General features: G+C 37.2%; 2 protein-coding genes across 2 annotated transcripts in view; both read right to left on the bottom strand.

Annotated features, from left to right (window-relative positions):
* Positions 1-131: 131 nt before the first annotated feature.
* On the bottom strand, positions 132-9,925 carry LOC134675488 (paired box protein Pax-6-like). Its single transcript, XM_063533753.1, has 7 exons — positions 9,804-9,925; positions 6,166-6,293; positions 4,681-4,814; positions 3,002-3,044; positions 2,254-2,377; positions 1,271-1,409; positions 132-880 (listed from the first exon to the last, which is right to left on the bottom strand). Exons 2-7 carry the CDS (start codon positions 6,291-6,293, stop codon positions 213-215), a joined length of 1,236 nt encoding a protein of 411 aa, XP_063389823.1. The 5' UTR covers positions 9,804-9,925; the 3' UTR covers positions 132-212.
* Positions 9,926-12,581: 2,656 nt separating this feature from the next.
* LOC134675464 (IQ motif and SEC7 domain-containing protein 1) overlaps positions 12,582-17,890 on the bottom strand; it is a 73,479-nt gene continuing 68,170 nt past the window's right edge. Inside the window, exon 22 of the mRNA XM_063533734.1 lies at positions 12,582-17,879. The gene's annotated coding sequence lies outside the window, so the exon portion shown is untranslated. The remainder of the gene's footprint in view (positions 17,880-17,890) is intronic.

Consider the following 17,890-nt stretch of genomic DNA (forward strand, 5'->3'; position numbering starts at 1 on the left):
ATCACCATGTCATACAATTTTGATACATAATGTAGGTATTGTACAATTCTGAAGCTTACATTAATAGTTATCTCATTTTTCCTTGTATGGTTACAATTAAGGCACACTGTATGTTTATTTACACCTTACTTATCTAGACTGTTATGTACACTTATTTGACATGTTAAGTACCTACCTATGTATTGCTCATAGTTCATCCGTAAAATATTGTATTATATATTAGCCTCGAAATTATTAATGCCAACGTTACTCTCCGTATCTAATAAATGACATTCTTCAAACTCACTTCTCTTCTCTTCTCCTTTTTCGTAATTAGTCTTACAGAGGAAATCACTGTCACATATGAAATCACTCCTACCATCCTCCATACTGGTTCCTTCAAAACTACCTTCTCTGTATCTCTTCTCGTTTTCGCTTTGAAAGTTTTCGTATCTTGCCATTTCGAAATCAGGTGAAATTGTTTGTCCTTCATTAACTGTTTCTTTGCCTAATATATCATCTGCTTCTATACTAGTACCTTGTATAGATATTTCATTATATACTCTTTTATTGTTTTCATTCTTTACGTCATATTTTAGCTCAGACATATCAATATTCTCTCGATTTTCTATGAGAGGTTTCAAATTCATTAAATTAAAATTTGGTATTATTCTTCCGTCCCAATGTTCGTTTTCTGTGGTTTCTATATCAAATTGTACATCTTCTACCTTTTTGAAAGTGCCTAGATTGTATTGTAGAGGTATGGAGAAAGAGGGTAGCTCCATTTGGGAGTTTTGTCGAGTCGGTAGGGCTGATATGTGGATCGCTGGCATGGCTTGCTTTGACTTGGCATAGTTTTGAGTGGATGTCTCGGCTATGTTCACCATTTGTGGTGAAGACACTGAAATAAAAGAGTAACCATTGAAGGATAATGTCTCTTGCTAAGAATATTAATTGCCTGGTTTCTTTGAGTTTTTTCTTAAGTTAGCTGAAACCCTCCAAACACCTTAAACCTCAAAAACATACAAGAATATACAACTCTGGTAATATTTTTGCAACAGCTGAATTATACCTACATTTAAATCACCAACATCATCATCAAGTTAATCTCGATTACCTATTTCAATATCGGCATGTCTGTATTGTCTGTGTACTCAATTACTCAAGTCTTAGTTTTAGAAAAACGGCACTGGAATGCCGCCAGTGCGGCTAGTGTCAAATAAAAACGCTAGTTTTTTTTCTGAGAAACCAGGACACTTTGTCACAATCAAATATTAGTACAGTCTATTACCAGGTATAGTAATGAAGTCCCTCATTTCCAGTGCCAGGGCTGAAGGGGAGCGCTGTTCCGGAGACCTTCCGCGAGGATACGGCTCACAACCCGTCTTCTGCTGTTTGCGCCACTTAGCCCGCCGGTTTTGGAACCACACCTGAAATTACAAGAAAAATATCAAAATACCTCTATAACCATAACATGATATCTTTAAGAGCTATTTTGTTATAGATTACAATAAAAACCCAGCTGAAAAAGTGCATGGCTCCGTCAGATATATGGATCCTCAAAGCCAACTCCTCTCTGCAGAACACATCAGGGTAGCACGTCTTGTGGAAGGCTTCCAGCATGTCTGCACATCAGGATCACGCAGCTACTGACCTGCACCCTGGCCTCCGTCAGATCGACCCTCATAGCCAACTCCTCTCTGAAGAACACATCAGGGTAGCACGTCTTGTGGAAGGCTTCCAGCATGTCTGCACATCTGGATCAAGTAGCTACTGACCTCGACCCTGGCCTCCGTTAGATAGATCCTCATAGCCAACTCCTCTCTGCAGAACACATCAGGGTAGCGCGTCTTCTGGAACGCTTCCAGCATGTCTGCACAACTGGATCACGCAGCTACTGACCTGAACCCTGGCCTCCGTCAGATTGATCCTCATAGCCAACTCCTCTCTGAAGAACACGTCAGGGTAGTCCGTCTTGTGGAAGGCTTCCAGCATGTCTGCGCATCTGGATCACGCAGCTACAGACTTGCACCCTGGCCTCCGTCAGGTCGATCCTCATAGCCAACTCCTCTCTGAAGAACACGTCAGGGTAGCGCATCTTCTGGAAGGCTTCCATCATGTCTGCAAACCTAGATCACGCAGCAACTGACCTTAACCCTGGCCTCCGTCAGATCGAGCCTCATAGCCAACTCCTCTCTGAAGAACACATCAGGGTAGCACGTCTTGTGGAAGGCGTCCAGCATGTCTGCACATCTGGACCACGCAGCTACTAACCTGCACCCTGGCCTCCGTCAGATCGATCCTCATAGCCAACTCCTCTCTGAAGAACACGTCAGGGTAGTGGGTCTTGTGGAAGGCTGCTTCTAGCTGTTCCAGCTGCACGTTTGAAAAGGTTGTCCTGGAAGAGGCAGTTGGGATATTTAGAGGAACTGGCAAGAAAAAAACCGGTTAACAGGCTACAGTCTCACCACCTATAAGACCCGTAACAGCCGTTGGCAAACCAATTTGAATTCACAATTTGTTACGTAAGAATCCCGAAGAATAAATGGAAAACCCGAACAAACATGTGGAGCCACATGGTGCTAGAATGGCCCAACACCAAATTCGGTGGCAACATTGAAGAGCTCAAGACCTTTACTGGAAAAGCCGCGGATTATTTTAAGAATTCTAGTTTTAAATTATATTTTTTATGCTGCAATGACATGTAAAGTATGCCAGACGATAAATAAATAACGTAAGAAAAAGGCAATAAGGAATAACATTTCCAATATTATCTAATACGGGCTGGAGTCATGTTTGATCTCGACTCACTGACAGTAACTTCGTTCGCGTAGGTAGATTTTAGGAAAAGTTTTTGATGTTTACTTAATAGATTAAATTAAGTAAACATATCAAAAACTATTCAAGATATAAAAGATTTGTAAGATATGTTTACTTAGTAGTCTTAGAAGACACTGCCACATTTGCTAAGTAAGTACTAAGATTCGATATAGTCTAAAAAAAAGTTTAAAAGCACACAGACCTGTATCTACGTTGCTTGCGTTTTGGTATATCGCTTTTCGAATCTGAAACAAAGTCACACAATGTTAATAACGTGTATAGTCGTCTAGACGATGTCTACTAATTATTTTTTATTAGAAAAGGATTTATGACATCATAACTTAATTGTAATTATATACTAGAGGTGACACCTATAATAGGGTGAAAAAAGTAATTAATAGGTAGTTAAATACTAAGTATAGGTATTACAGTACAGTCAGCGTCAAATATATTGTAACAGCCAAAGTGGCCAAAAAGTTCGTCACACAGTACTAAATATAGTAAATATACGGTGTAAGACATTATTTGACCATATTTGCAGCTATAATACCTATATTTCATGCTGATTGTACCTACTAGCAACCGAGCACCTACCTATTTACTACACTTTTTCAACTAAAACCTGGTTGTATTTATTCAACCAAATAAATATTAAATGACATACGTAGTTACTGCGAATTTTAGTTGGATTTATTATAAACTTGATAAAATACAAAAAATTCCATAACCTGATTACCTACTTTTTTAACCTCAACATTACAGGTCAATAAACTCTAAAATTAGATTCCATTGAATACAAAACACGCCAAGCTTATACTTTCTGTCGACAAAGATTATTATTTAATCATTATTGCACAATATATACCGGGTGTGGCCTGTAACACGAGCAAATAATTAAAACATAGATTGTACTCCTCAAAAGGTGACACTTTTGTTCAACAACTTTTAAAAATTATGAAGTACTTAGACTCCCTATTTTTCATACAAAATAAATATTATCTTCAATGGACGCCATCGCCACGCCATATCATTGTGATTGACGTTGTTTGTCACGCCTTAAACATGACAAAATTCGCAATACATTGCGTCTTAAAATAAACTTTAAAGTCTATTAAAAATCAAACCACAAGTTATTTTTAAAAGTTGCTGAACAAATGTTGGTTAGTATGAGGAGTACAGCCTACAGTTTAATTTTTTGCTTGTATTACAGGCCACACCCGGTATAAATAATAAATAATAAATAATAAATAATAAATAAATAATAAATATTTTAGGACATTCTTACACAGATTGACTAAGTCCCACAGTAAGCTCAAGAAGGCTTGTGTTGTGGGTACTCAGACAACGATATATATAATATACAAATACATACTTAAATACATAGAAAACACCCATGACTCAGGAACAAATATCTGTATCATCATACAAATAAATGCCCTTACTGGGATTCGAACCCAGGACCATCGGCTTCGCAGGCAGGGTCACTACCCACTAGGCCAGACCGGTCGTCAAAATATACGTATACGGTGCGATTCGGGAAACGGATTAGAGATTAACTAGATACGATATAGTAAAGATATGTGACGTCCCACGGGTAAAGGTACCTTATGACCAGGTGACCTTATGACTAGGTACCAGATGTAGTGCATAATTGTTTTCCATCGTACTTTCTCGGAAACGTTCGTATTTGTCAGGCTACTTCAGTCAACCTCACTACTTCTTTTTGTATCAAGACTGACTGAAATGCATTAATAGCAATACACGTTCGTGCGTTTCCGTGAAAATACGATGGAAAATAATTATGCAACAACTGTACAAAGGCGGACTTAATGCCTTAAAGAGTTGTTGTTATGGATGGTAAGTGATAAAAGTAATATTCACTCGATTTTGGGGAGTACTCCTCATCGTCTTCGAACTGCTGATGTTCCACGGGTTCAGAGGGTTCCGCGGAGGCACTGAAGGGTTCCGTAGCTTCGGTGTCGGGTCTTTCGCAAAGCACTGAGCCAGGGCCTAAACTGCAAAAGAATGTATAATCATCATCATCATCATCATCTCAGCCATAAGACGTCCACTGCTGACATAGGCCTCCCCCTTAATATAATCATAATGACTATTAATTATTTGTTTTTCCCTAAGCGCCACTTGCACCATTCCACTAACCCAGGGTTAACCGGTTAAACCGTTACCATGGTTACCAGTACAATATGACACTGGGTTAACGATTTAACCGCTTAACCCCGGGTTAGTGGGATGGTGGAAGTGGCCCTAAGAAAGGTATGTATAGTCTGATAAACCAATATGTTGGTAGAAAAAGGCGTAAAATTAAAAAGTATCTAATACCGGGTGTGGCCTGTAATATGAGCAAAAAATTAAACTGTAGGCTGTACTCCTCATACTAATCAACATTTCTTCAGCGAGTTGTAAAAATAACTTGTGGTTTGATTTTTAATACACTTAAGTTTATTCTAAGACGCAATGTATTGCGAATTTTGTTACGTTTAAGGCGTGACAAGCAACGTCAATCACAATGATATGGCGTGGCGATGGCGTCCATTGAAGATAATATTTATTTTGTATGAAAAATAGGGAGTCTAATACTTCATAATTTTTATAAGTTGTTGAACTAAAGTGTCACCGTTTGAGGAGTACTATCTATGTTTTCATTATTTGCTCGTGTTACAGGCCACACTTGGTATACATGGAACCAGACCTTCGCGCATAAGATTTTCAAATTTGTCGCCTTTTTCTACTGAATGACAAATTGGTTTGCCATACTTTCATACCAAGACCTGTCACAAGTTGTTTTCCATATACATACATACATGTGCCCACTGTCGCATATGAAAACCAAATATGCACTGCTTTTTGGAAGATAGGTACACCCCCTTCCCCCTTGTAGCCGCAAGCCCCAATTTACCTACGTTCCATCTCCTCGACAAAGCTCTTTATTCTTTTACAATAAATATAGTTTTTTTTTTGGGTTCCGTACCCAAAGGGTAAAACGGGACCCTATTACTAAGACTTCGCTGTCCGTCCGTCCGTCCGTCCGTCCGTCCGTCCGTCCGTCCGTCCGTCTGTCTGTCACCAGGCTGTATCTCACGAACCGTGATAGCTAGACAGTTGAAATTTTCACAGATGATGTATTTCTGTTGCCGCTATAACAACAAATACTAAAAACAGAATAAAATAGAGATATAAATGGGGCTCCCATACAACAAACGTGATTTTTGACCAAAGTTAAGCAACGTCGGGAGTGGTCAGTACTTGGATGGGTGACCGTTTTTTTTTTGCTTTTTTTTGTTTTTTTTTTTGCATTATGGTACGGAACCCTTCGTGCGCGAGTCCGACTCGCACTTGTTCATTTACCCATTAAACAGGTTGGGTATGCTGTAACAGAAGCTGGTGGTGGGAGAAACGTCGTCATTCAAAATGGCGGCCGAGTCGAAGCCAGCTGCGCCGGCGCCGGCTTCTCGACCGTCCAGGGATTCCTCCATCTGAAACAGAAGTACAATACAATACAATACTCTTTATTGCACACCTCACATACACGTAGTTTACAATAAAATGTACAATAACATAAACAAAGACAATAGAGGTAACAACCGGCGGTCTTATCGCTTAAGCTTACATACATACATACATACATACATACATATAATCACGCCTATTTCCCGGAGGGGTATGCAAAGACCACGGATTTCCACTTGCTATCATCCTGACATACCTCTTTCGCTTTCTTCACTTTCATAACATTCCTCATACACGCTCGCCGGATTAGGGTGAAACGGAAGTATACCAATTATTTCGAACATTTGGACAATCTGGACCAAAGAGTACCTATAATAATATAAAATATGTATAGTAAGTCTGGACGCATCTTTATTCCTTCTTATGGTTCGGCCACGACATTGAGCGACTTGCGACGGCGACAGCGATAACCATAGGTGGCACAGCGAACGGACCTTTCGTTCCCACCTATGGTTGTCGCTGCCGCCGTCACAAGTCGCTCAATGTCGTGGCCGAGCCGTTACCCGCACGCTCAAGGCCACGCGCTATATGCCTACATTCGCAGCACCTTATGATATTGATGATTCTACATATACACCAGGCGTCACCAAATGGCAGACCGCGGTCCAGATCCGGACCGTCAACCTGTTAATATTCTTTTGCTTTTTTTAATAATACAAGTAGAAGCGGACCGCGATGGCCATTTTATTTTAAGAACCGGACCCCTGAAGAAACTACTTGGCGACCCCTGCTGACCACAGCGCTGATCCAGCGCGGTACGGCTTAAGGTATAAAGAGTCCAAGCGAATTCTTATTCTGAAACTGTTATGGATTCGAATCAGACGGCGCGATTTGGGAAATGAATTAAAGATTCACTAGATATGAAATAGTAAAGATATGTGACGTTCCACGGAAAAAGGTACCATTGCCCCGGCTAAATATTGGAGCGGCGTTAATAAAAAAGTGCAAGCGCCAGCCGCCATAAGGTACCTTTTGCCGTGGAACGTCACATATCTTTACTATTTGGGGCATTATCTATGAAAAGGGACCTTATTGTCGATGGCGCTTACGCCGCACAGCGTCGTATTTACATCGGCGCATCGTTAATAATGGCGTAAGCGCCATCGACATTAAGGTCCCTTTTCATAGATAACGTCACATTTCATGTCTAGTGAATCTCTAAATCATTTCCCGAATCGCGCCGAGAATCGGGTTTTGCCTATCCTGTAAGTATAGATTTTAATAGTACCTAAATATTTTCACTAAGGATCCTACTGCCCTGTCTATAGAGAATAAACATAGATTTTGATAGTAAATATTTTCACTAAGGATCATAACAATTAGGTATCATATTAACAAATCAAGAACGAAACCTCCAAACAAATACTTAAAAAGAAAAAACTTGATGAAATCAGTTCGTCCTTTAATATTTACTTCCTTCCATAAGGTAACACAACACCGGCGGGGCATTGACCGAGCATCGGTTACCACTACAAGTTAAATTGAATTAAATGCCTATAATTTAGTTAAGTTTATTAAATTATCACTAAATGAGGATAATTTGTGTTCCCTGTGGCAGTTTTGTTGTGACGCCGCGGTGGACGTCATGTTTTCGCGCCAAATTGAAATTAAAAGTTATTCAGGTTAGGGCGCGTTCGAAAGTAATGCGTTTTAAAAGTGAAGTGAAAATTATTACAGTTATTTTTTTTGTTATTTATTTTCGTGGTGACTGTTAACATTGAGTTTTGACAATGTAATTAATTATAAGTAATTAAGTTAAAGTACCTATAGTTTTTTAAGTGTTTGACATAGACACAGCTATGTACCTATATATACTACCAGGGATTCACTGTTACCAAGATTAAACGATAGGCGGTCTGCGAATTAGATGCGGATTCGCACGCCGCTTCGGTGTGCAAATGGGACATCACTATATACGCGCATAATGCGGTCACGCTCATACTCCGGAGCGACGTGGGAATTCAGTGTGATAACTGCAATAGAGTTTACTGTACTGTGTCCCGCTTAATAAAATGATAAACTACGATTTACTGGTAACACTGGCAACATTAAAGCGCATAGGTATTAACCTACAATGACTTTTACCAATGTTGCCACTTTCTTAACCCTTTAACCGCCAGAGTCTGATATATAAGACATTACATATCCAGCTCATTTCGCCACAGTCTGATAAATAAGACAAAGATCTGATTTGGTTTTTACAGCACATTTATAACTCCCGTAACCAACCTTACTCTGCGTGGTACAATTACTGTCCGCGGCGACACGAGCACGCTCGATCAAAAATTGCTGGCGGTTAAAAGGTTAAGAGTAATGAATTAACTAATAGACTTTACTATTTAGTGTATCAGAGTATATACGGCTTTTTATAAAAGGTTTGTAATGGCTGTTTTGCTTAAATGGGATTTAAATGCTTAAATGGGGCTAGTGGGGCTGTATTAATTGGGTGTTGAAAAGACTGGTTAACAGTAAATGCCTATACATGGTGTGTCTGACAATGGGTCTTTAAATCCAGGGCTTCATTTTACTCGCTAAACTAAGCTTCTTTTACTATGGGACCATCGCTCAAATCGGGGAAAAATTTTTGGCTTTTCCATAAAAAACGTCGACATCTGATCAGACAAAATCTATGAAAAAGTTCGGGATTTCGGGGTTGATGCCATAGTAAAAGTAGCTCAGTTTAGCGAGTAGAATCGAGCCCTGGATTTAAAGCCCCATGGCCAGACACACACTGTATACCAGATATACATGGGGGTCTATTTTCAACTTCATTTGATAAAAAGAGATTTCAAAGAGCGTTTAATAAATGGCCTGCCCTGGGCATTAATGCATACTCAGAAACGTAAAAAAATCCCAAAATGGGGTTATTGGATTTCTCGTTGTAAATATTACAAAATAAACAGCGGTAAGTAATAAGCTTATTTCCATACCTATGTCTGTATCAATTTATTAAAAGGTTAATTTTAGTTATGTTAGTTTATTTTATTTGTCTGTAATTGTAATGTGTTGACTATTTTATTGGATTTTTTTTAATGAATGTACTAACATGTCTTGCCTAATTTTTATTTAGTTATAAAAAATAACAAAGCACTTAGTTAAAAAAATAAATAGTTAACTATAATGTGTAGACTGTAATATCGCTGGCCCAATATTACAGGGTTCTATGTTTTACTTTTATCGAACTGAAATTTAAACATTGTCATAGTGACATTAAGTCAAATTTCTACTATCTTGAAAATGTAACATAGAGGCCCAAAATTAACCTTTATATTTAACTCTTGTGTATGTCTACAGGAAAGACGTAACACAGTTTTCTGTTTGACCCATACTCTGGCAAAAGCAAGCAGATGGGATTCGAGTTCTATGAACACCCCGCTACTGATACCTAGTTAATACATAACAAATTGTATTAAATAAACATCATACATCATTAATCTAATTAGTCCGGCCGTTAATTAAATTGCAGTGAAACTTACCTTTGAATCAGAGTAGGTCCACCGGCGGTGTAATTCAATAAAATGGAGGATGTCAGTTGTCACGTGGTCGGTGCTGAAGTGGCTATGTGCCGGGCGCGCGCGACGGGACAGAGAATACCGTGGAGTCGCTGCATGTTAGATACATTTTTAAGACGAAACCGGAGCTGAGTTTTAAACATTTTAGTTACATATACCCGTCTCGCTAACGGAAGCGGCTCCTAAAATTAGTGCGATAAGGACAAGGCGAAAAATCGTGTAAAAATCTCGAAAATCGAAGTTTCGTACTCGACTGTTTGACGGACTGACTAACGTCAATCAGCAGTGAACTATGAGACTTCCCATAGAATAAGCGAACTCTTTAACTGTGTGTGTATTGTTGATGATTTTCACAAATAAGAGCGTTTGTGTAGGTTTTAAACCTTATTGTTTCAAAAGACGTTAATTTACGAAAGTGTCTATTTTATTTGAAATATAATTATGTTAAGAATATGTCAATTGATATATAATTTGTTTATAAATATTATTACTTCTTCATTTATTTACTCCATGTTTTTGTGAAACAAATATTCTATGATCACTGTTATAATTTATAATATGTACTTATATTTTAAAAACCATGTATTATTGCTTGCTGTAAGTATTTTTTTTTTAAGTTTTTCAATAAATAATTTTAATTAACCGTCTCCAATTATTTCCGTATCCGCCTAGAAAACCTCGTGACGTTTACTATTACGACACCCTATACATAGGGACACAGTTTAAGCACAGCTTAGGGTAGGGGGTGAAGCCTCAAGAATGCACTATCCCACCCTAATTGTGAAAAGTCTAAAGTTAACGTACTTTGTCTGATTATTAGTCCTTTTGTTGTTGGGACAGTATTGCTGACGGTATGTTCAAATGTGTTTGATTGACAATGCGGGTTATGGTGCATTTACCCTAGCCCTAAATACAAAAAAAATATACTTTTTTAATATGGTTTTGGAATATTTCCCACCAAAGAATAATTAATAATAAAAGAGGTACTTATAAACCCTAAGAAAAACATCGTGACTCGAATTTATAAATGTCGCTGTATGGTCCCGTACATTTAGGGTTGCCAGACGTCAGGATTTGTCGGGACATGTCAGGATATTTAAACTTTTGTCCGGATTGCGGCCGGGCTTGGCAAGTGTCAGGATGTTTAGGAATGACCTCAAAAAAAACGCGGGGTGGGGTCGACGGGGTCGGGCGGAGGGAAAGGAAAAGGTAGATCCACGATACAGTACACCGCAGAGTGCAGTGCGCCGCCGGGCCGTCGTTCATGCTACGCCAAATCTCTGTTACAAGAAATGTCAGGATTTTTAGGGTGACGTCAGGATTTTTATCAGGATATTTAATTCTTCCATATGGCAACCCTACGTACATTTGACGTATAGGTACTTTATGTATAGGCGTCGTGGAAGCACATTATAAACGTGTTTAACATCCACAGGGTTAGAAGTGGCCTTTCATCAAACGGGTTGAACCAAAAGGGAGAAACACTTCAACTTCGACCCGCAGTCGGTAGTTCGTCCCCGTGACGAACCCTTCATATTTCATGACCCTCATTCAAGGGTTTTTATGGGATCTTAATGTCAAGGGATGATTTACGTTTGAGGTGAACTAAGAACTAGCAAGTTTAGCCGTTAATAGGTAAATTGGTAAATTTTACGGAACTGATTTGGTAAAATTATGTTTTCCCTTTCTTACAAATACATAAGTCAAAATGACAGATAAGGATAAACCATTATTATATTAGCTAATTGAGGTTTGTAGCGCGTTTATGAATAAGAGGGTTAGTCCAAGTCTGGGGGCCTAGCCGTGTTACAATCGTTGATAGAAAACGCCAATTCAAAATAATAAATGATCACGTGACTTTTCATAGCATCTATCGTCCTGATATTTTATTTTTCGATCAGCGTTTGTCGAAGTAGGATTGTCATCCTGGCTAGCATGCCTGGACTAAGGCCCCCCCCCACATCTGGCGTCTTTCGAGCGTCGGCGTCTGTCGGCGTCGGTCCAGCGCTATGGAAAATGACGTCGCTGCGCAGTTGCGTCGACGCCGCGTCGACGTTGCGTATAGAATTGTAGACGCCGACGCTCGAAAGACGCCAGATGTGGGGGGGCCCTAAAGATAAATTCAGTGTCAAGCTTTGCTTTGACGCTCATTCAAGACTTGTTCTAGAGTATTCCTATTTTGTCGCCGCCGCCATACTTACGAGGTTACGAGGCAGGGAACGGTAGGAATGACTTACTCGACTCACTTTCTCCCAAATGTTAGATTGGTTTTATCCTGTTTTATTGTTTTAATTTTTATTGTGTGTTTCCTGGTTGCCCTGAAAACCAGCGCCATGACTAAGTATCTTAGTCATCGGCATATGCTGAGTGGCATCCATTTTGGTGTTAGAATATATTAGAATAAGATGTATTATAGGTTAAGTTTTATGTTTTACACCAAATAAAGTATTTCTATTATATTCTATTCTATATATTATGAGTGTGCCCGGCAGGGACACATTTGTTTTTTTTATAGCGTGATATCACTAAAATTTTACACCAAGGTACAGTCGCCATCAGATATATCGGAGCGGCCAAGGTTCTCAAAAACATCTGAACACGCACTCTAACGCCTTCAAAATAGAGGCGTGTTCAGATATTTGTGAGCGCCTCGGCCGCTCCGATATATCCTATGGTGAGTACAATGATTTTTCAGGTTTAGGTACTAACTATATGTATGTCTGCTAAAATGAAACACCAAAATTTCTCATGAATGTTAATTCATATTTAATAAATAAATACATTTTCATTTTTTAAATAAAACTATTGTAAGTGACTTAGTTGTAGGTATCAACTCTCAACAACATATCATACAACATAATAAATCGCGCAGTACGCGCCCTTATACTAGCTATATATAACACATTATAACTAAAGGATATATATTAGGTGTACTCTTCAATATACATACAGATTAAGTAATAAGTTAGTGAGTTCTATATTACAGAAAAAAAACTAAAGCTAATAAACTAAAATAATATTATGAGACTATCTGTGTAAAAAATAATGGTAAACCACAGACTGGGAAGTAATTCTATATTATTTTTCAAGTACAGGGTGAACACAAGAATATTACATCTTTGGCGTCAAGCGAAATTTACAGGAGTCATCCAACTCTTCTACTAATTATTGACGATGTTTTCTAAGTGCAAACAATAAGAAAAGAAAGAAACTGCTTTTAGGTGTATTAGCGCTGAGATAACCGTTTTTTCCGCTATACACGGTGTAACATGAGTAAACCGAATAATTTTAACAGCGTATTCCTGATCATATTTAGAGACAAAAACTTTTTTGAAATTCGCCTAGTTTCAGAGATATTATTAATTTTTTAAAAAAAAACAAGTTTTTATTATTACTTAGTGTAAAAGGCCTTTTTGATGGTGGTGTTGCTGCTATGGGACGTAGTCTAAATATCCTTATTGATAGATGACAAAAAGTGACAAGTAACACTTTGCAAAAAGTAGGTTCTACGAAAAAAAAATGTAAAAATCAATTTTAAGTGACAAGTTTACCAATAACATTTATTTTTTATGTACAAATACATTCAAAAAATTGAAAAAAAAAAACAAAACAAAAAAAAATATTTTTTGGCGAAATTGACCTAAACTCATTACATTTTTTACTTCTTTTGACCTCAGAAATGCGTGGTTAAAATTATTCGGTTTCCTCATGTTACACCGTGTATAAACAAAATATATGCCAGTAGATTTAATCTAAATCAAGCAAATAACGCGCCTTTGAAATAATAATAAGTAATTTTGTTAGATGAGTTAACCTTTTGGATGCCAATGACCGATATAACCGTAGGTCCAACGCCAAAGACTGATAAATCCGCCACCGACCACAGAGCAACACAGACCTAGGTGCATATGCATAAAGTTCAATATATTTAATATATTTAATACATTATGTATGTTCAATACATTATGTATGTTAGTCTGTAAGGTATTTGTAATATGGGCCTTGTTGCCTGAATTAAATTTCTAAATAAAATAAATATTTCAGTTTTGACACTTCGGTGACGGGCGTCCGAATGACAGCTTTTGTGTTTGACACGGCGTCGAAAAGTATTTGCTATCATAGTTTGTGTCGGCACTTAGAATACATATCAATTAAATCAAAATCGACTACAAACCTATGGAAAAACGCATTTCGCTTGAAATACGTCCACAAACGCTCAAAATTCTTGTCTCACTGTGAAACTTTACGAATACGATTTAAATGTCAATTTTAATATTAAATTGTTAAGTTTAAGCATAACATGCTCCTTTTATTAATACGTTTACTCGTAAGGATCCTGATCGTATAGCGACCATACCCAAATAAAAACATGTCAAAGAATCATTATAAGATTAAGAAAATAAAAACAATACTTTCAAAACAACAAAAAAATAACAAAAACAATTAAAACCTCCTAGTCTAATCAAAAAATCTGTAAACGTATTAGCAAAAGGAAAAATTACACGAATGAAGAAACTCTTCATCAATTCCTTTCAGTTGTCATGCATTACATTTGTTTTTTTTTTATATCTAAATTACATACATTCGCTCGTGAGATTTTATACAAAACTTCATACCAATGGGTAACATTAAATGAGATACAATATAAAAAGAGTTCTTAAATGTTTGTATTTTAATCACATCATGAGAAGGATGACTAAGGTTTCCCCCAGGGATCTCCACGACCACCAGTCGTGTACTGTCCTTGGTTTACTGTTATGTAATCTTGTAATAACTATCGTCCTTAGGCCCAGCCATACAAATGCAAAACTCAAAATTTGCCAATGAAATTTGAACCTATAGTGCAGAGATTAGAGTTGATTTCTATTTGTTTGAAAATTTTATCGAAGCAAAAGAAATGCAACTCTGTTCCAATTGAATATGGTTTAAATTTCATCGAACTGAATAAGTACTATAGGTAGGACCTTGGGCCTTAGGGGGATATTGCAAAATGAAATTTACACAATAACTTGTCATGAACTCTTTTTTTGTAAATTTTCTGAAACATTCACAACACGTCAATGATAATCGAAAAACATTATATTGCATATGATATATTAAGTGGAATTTGTAGTTCATCGACTTATTTCGAATTGGAAATAATCAATAATCAATATATCTGAATGAACATGTTTCTAAAGACTTTAAGGTATACTGAAACACCTAAATTTGATGAAATATAACTATGGAATTGGATAGTATCGTGTACATATAATGAATGTGTAATAAATTCATTATACGCGATATAATTCAAATCCATAGTTTTATTTCACGAGTATAATTACTCGCGGTAACCGAAGACAATATTACCTAAATTTGATGTTTATTCTCGATATTTCTATAAGATTTGACATAATATGTGAGGAAAATGAAGTACGTCCAGCCTATAACACATTCCACCATTTTTAGTAGTAACTAAAAATCGTTCCACATTTTAGTCAGAGTTGCCAACTCGGATTTAGAAAAAATGCTAGTCTAATGCCAAAATTATGCCAAAGATTTCTGAAATATGCCAAAAAAATAGCTAAAAATGTCACTTGAAATTAGACACTTCATACAATTTTTTTTCAAATTAGCCGCCTTTTTCTACTGACAAGATCTGCTTGATCAACTTTATATAGACCGTCAACGTCCATCCGTCCACAAAAGTCAAAATTCATATGAAAATATGAACAACATAATAAGGCGATGGCGCATATTGTTGCTGCCAAGTTGGTGCAAACTTGGCTTAGACTAAATTATGCTAAAAAATATGCCAGATGCTAAATGGAAAATTTTGGTGCCAAAGCGAGTGAAAATATGCCAGATCTGGCATCATTTATACCAAGTTGGCAAGACTGATTTTAGTATTTTGCTAAAATCTCAATTTGTTTACCCCCTCCTATCTAGCGTATCAAACAGTAGAAACGACTCTACTAACCATTACAAAGTCAACAGTGGCTTAGTTAGTTTTATAACATTTAGGTATTTTGGCCGGTCCGTTTTAATACACACTCATATAATTAGGAAGAACCTCTTTTAGATCAGCTCAGGAATCCTGACTCTATTGATACGAGTACTTTTGACCTTTGGTATAAAAAAGGACCTCGAGGTTATTAGCGCTTATGTCGTGAAGTGTTGCATTTTTATTGGAGCATCTTTAAGGCCTGTGCACACCGCCTGCGTGTGCGAGACGTGCGCGTGAGGCGTTGTAGTATACAGATCATTATGAGAGACGGCACACCACTTGCGTGACGTGTGCGGCTCTAACATTTTAGCGCACGCGTCACGTACACACACACAAGCCGGTGCACACATAATTGTGTCGCTTAACTTCAAACCGGGTAAATCCATTCGACCCTCCCAGCAAATAGCTACCCTATTACCTTTTCTTAATACCAAAATCGCATAATCTGACAGATGGATATACCCGAGTTTGAAGTTAAGCGACTCAATTATAGGAAAAACCGCTAACAGGCCTTAGGTAACCCATCTGTACCTATAGGATGACACAGATTTCCACTATCAAATAACACCTAAGTACATTGAATTTTTTATTGCTTGATTCTATCACGTAAAGGCCTGTACACACCGGTCTATGCGTGTGCATAGAATATACAGATCTTTATGAGCGACGGCACACCGCTTGCGTGACGTGTGCGAGCAAGGCTCCAATATTTTAGAGCACGGACACTTCAATACTACGCACACGGAGCCGATGTGCTCTGGCCCTAAGTTTATGAAATAAATTGTATATTTTAGTTTAGTACGAATCACAAGCAGTTCATTTCTTTTCAACCAGTAAATTGCTGCATAACGGTAGGTAAATCTAAGAGAGACATTTAAAAGTGACCACATTTTCTTTATACTAAAGACCGGCCGTTCGTTAATTATTTATTTAAATTGGTTACTTAAATATAATAGGTTATATTTAATGGTAAAATCCAAGGAATAGGTAACAACAGGTCTTGCAAGTATGAAATTGAAAAGCAGCCTTTAGGTTGTACATTCACAAAAACAATCGAAATATCTACGTTTGGAAGAATTCTTTATATTTAAACCCTTATTTACCTAAATGGGTATATAATAATTTTTAAATAGCTTTATTATGGACACTCGATCAAAGTTAGGGAATGTAAACCGGTTTTTGTGTGTATGAAATTTCAGTTATAACCGGTTTTCCCATACGATTAAAAATCGGTTTTCATTCCCTAATCGAAATGCATTTAGAGACTAGTCAGAATAGTTTTTTAAACGGACAATCGGTACTTTTATTATATTTTTTAGAAATTTTCTCAGATTACCTATAAACGCTAAAATTCATCAACAATAGTTAATAAATTCGTATTTTGTAACTATAAATATAATTCTGTTTAAACTGTGATGTTTCTAATGTTATTGCTTTTCGTGCACAAATAAATTGTACGGTCCATCGGGGTAAATGCGTCTCTTGTGATAAATGCGTCTTTTGACGATATCTTCGAAATGCAACATATTATAACTATTTTAGCTACAGAAGTAGTGTATACTCGTAATTGTTCTCCTTCGTATTTTCTCGGAAACGTTCGTATTTGCCATGCTAGTTCAGTCAATGTCAGTACTTTTTGTACCGAGACTGACTGAAATAGCAAGACACGTACGTATGTTTCCGGGAAAATACGAAGAAAAATATTTATGCACTACATCAGTATCTGCATTAAAAGTTCAGTTACCATACTGCGAACAGGGAGGGCTGCAATACTTCTAAAATGCTCCGTTTAGAAGAAATCTTCAAAAAGAGGTTTTTACCTAAGTGACGTACTTACCCCGGTTGGCCTTATGTGAAACTACACATTGCTATTGCATTGTCTATTCCGAACGTATGTACAATTATTCTAAAGAAAAAGATTCCATATTAAGATTGCTACGTTAAAAATCTTTAAAGTAATCTTAATACTTTCTGAATGGTAACATGTATTGAAAAATATGATAATGTCAATATGCGTATATTCGTTTACGTCAAATTTGACTGAAAAGTCAATGCTGTATCTATC

This window comes from Cydia fagiglandana, chromosome 22, assembly GCF_963556715.1.
Source record: "Cydia fagiglandana chromosome 22, ilCydFagi1.1, whole genome shotgun sequence".
Classification (NCBI taxonomy): domain Eukaryota; kingdom Metazoa; phylum Arthropoda; class Insecta; order Lepidoptera; family Tortricidae; genus Cydia; species Cydia fagiglandana.

Coding starts and splice junctions, on each gene's coding strand:
- LOC134675488 (XM_063533753.1), bottom strand. CDS start 6,293: ATGGAGGAATCCCTGGACGGTCGAGAAGCCGGCGCCGGCGCAGCTGGC. Junction 1,410..2,253: donor TGACGGAGGCCAGGGTGCAG/GTTAGTAGCTGC, acceptor TTGTAATTTCAG/GTGTGGTTCCAAAACCGGCG. Junction 881..1,270: donor GGACTTCATTACTATACCTG/GTAATAGACTGT, acceptor CTTTTATTTCAG/TGTCTTCACCACAAATGGTG.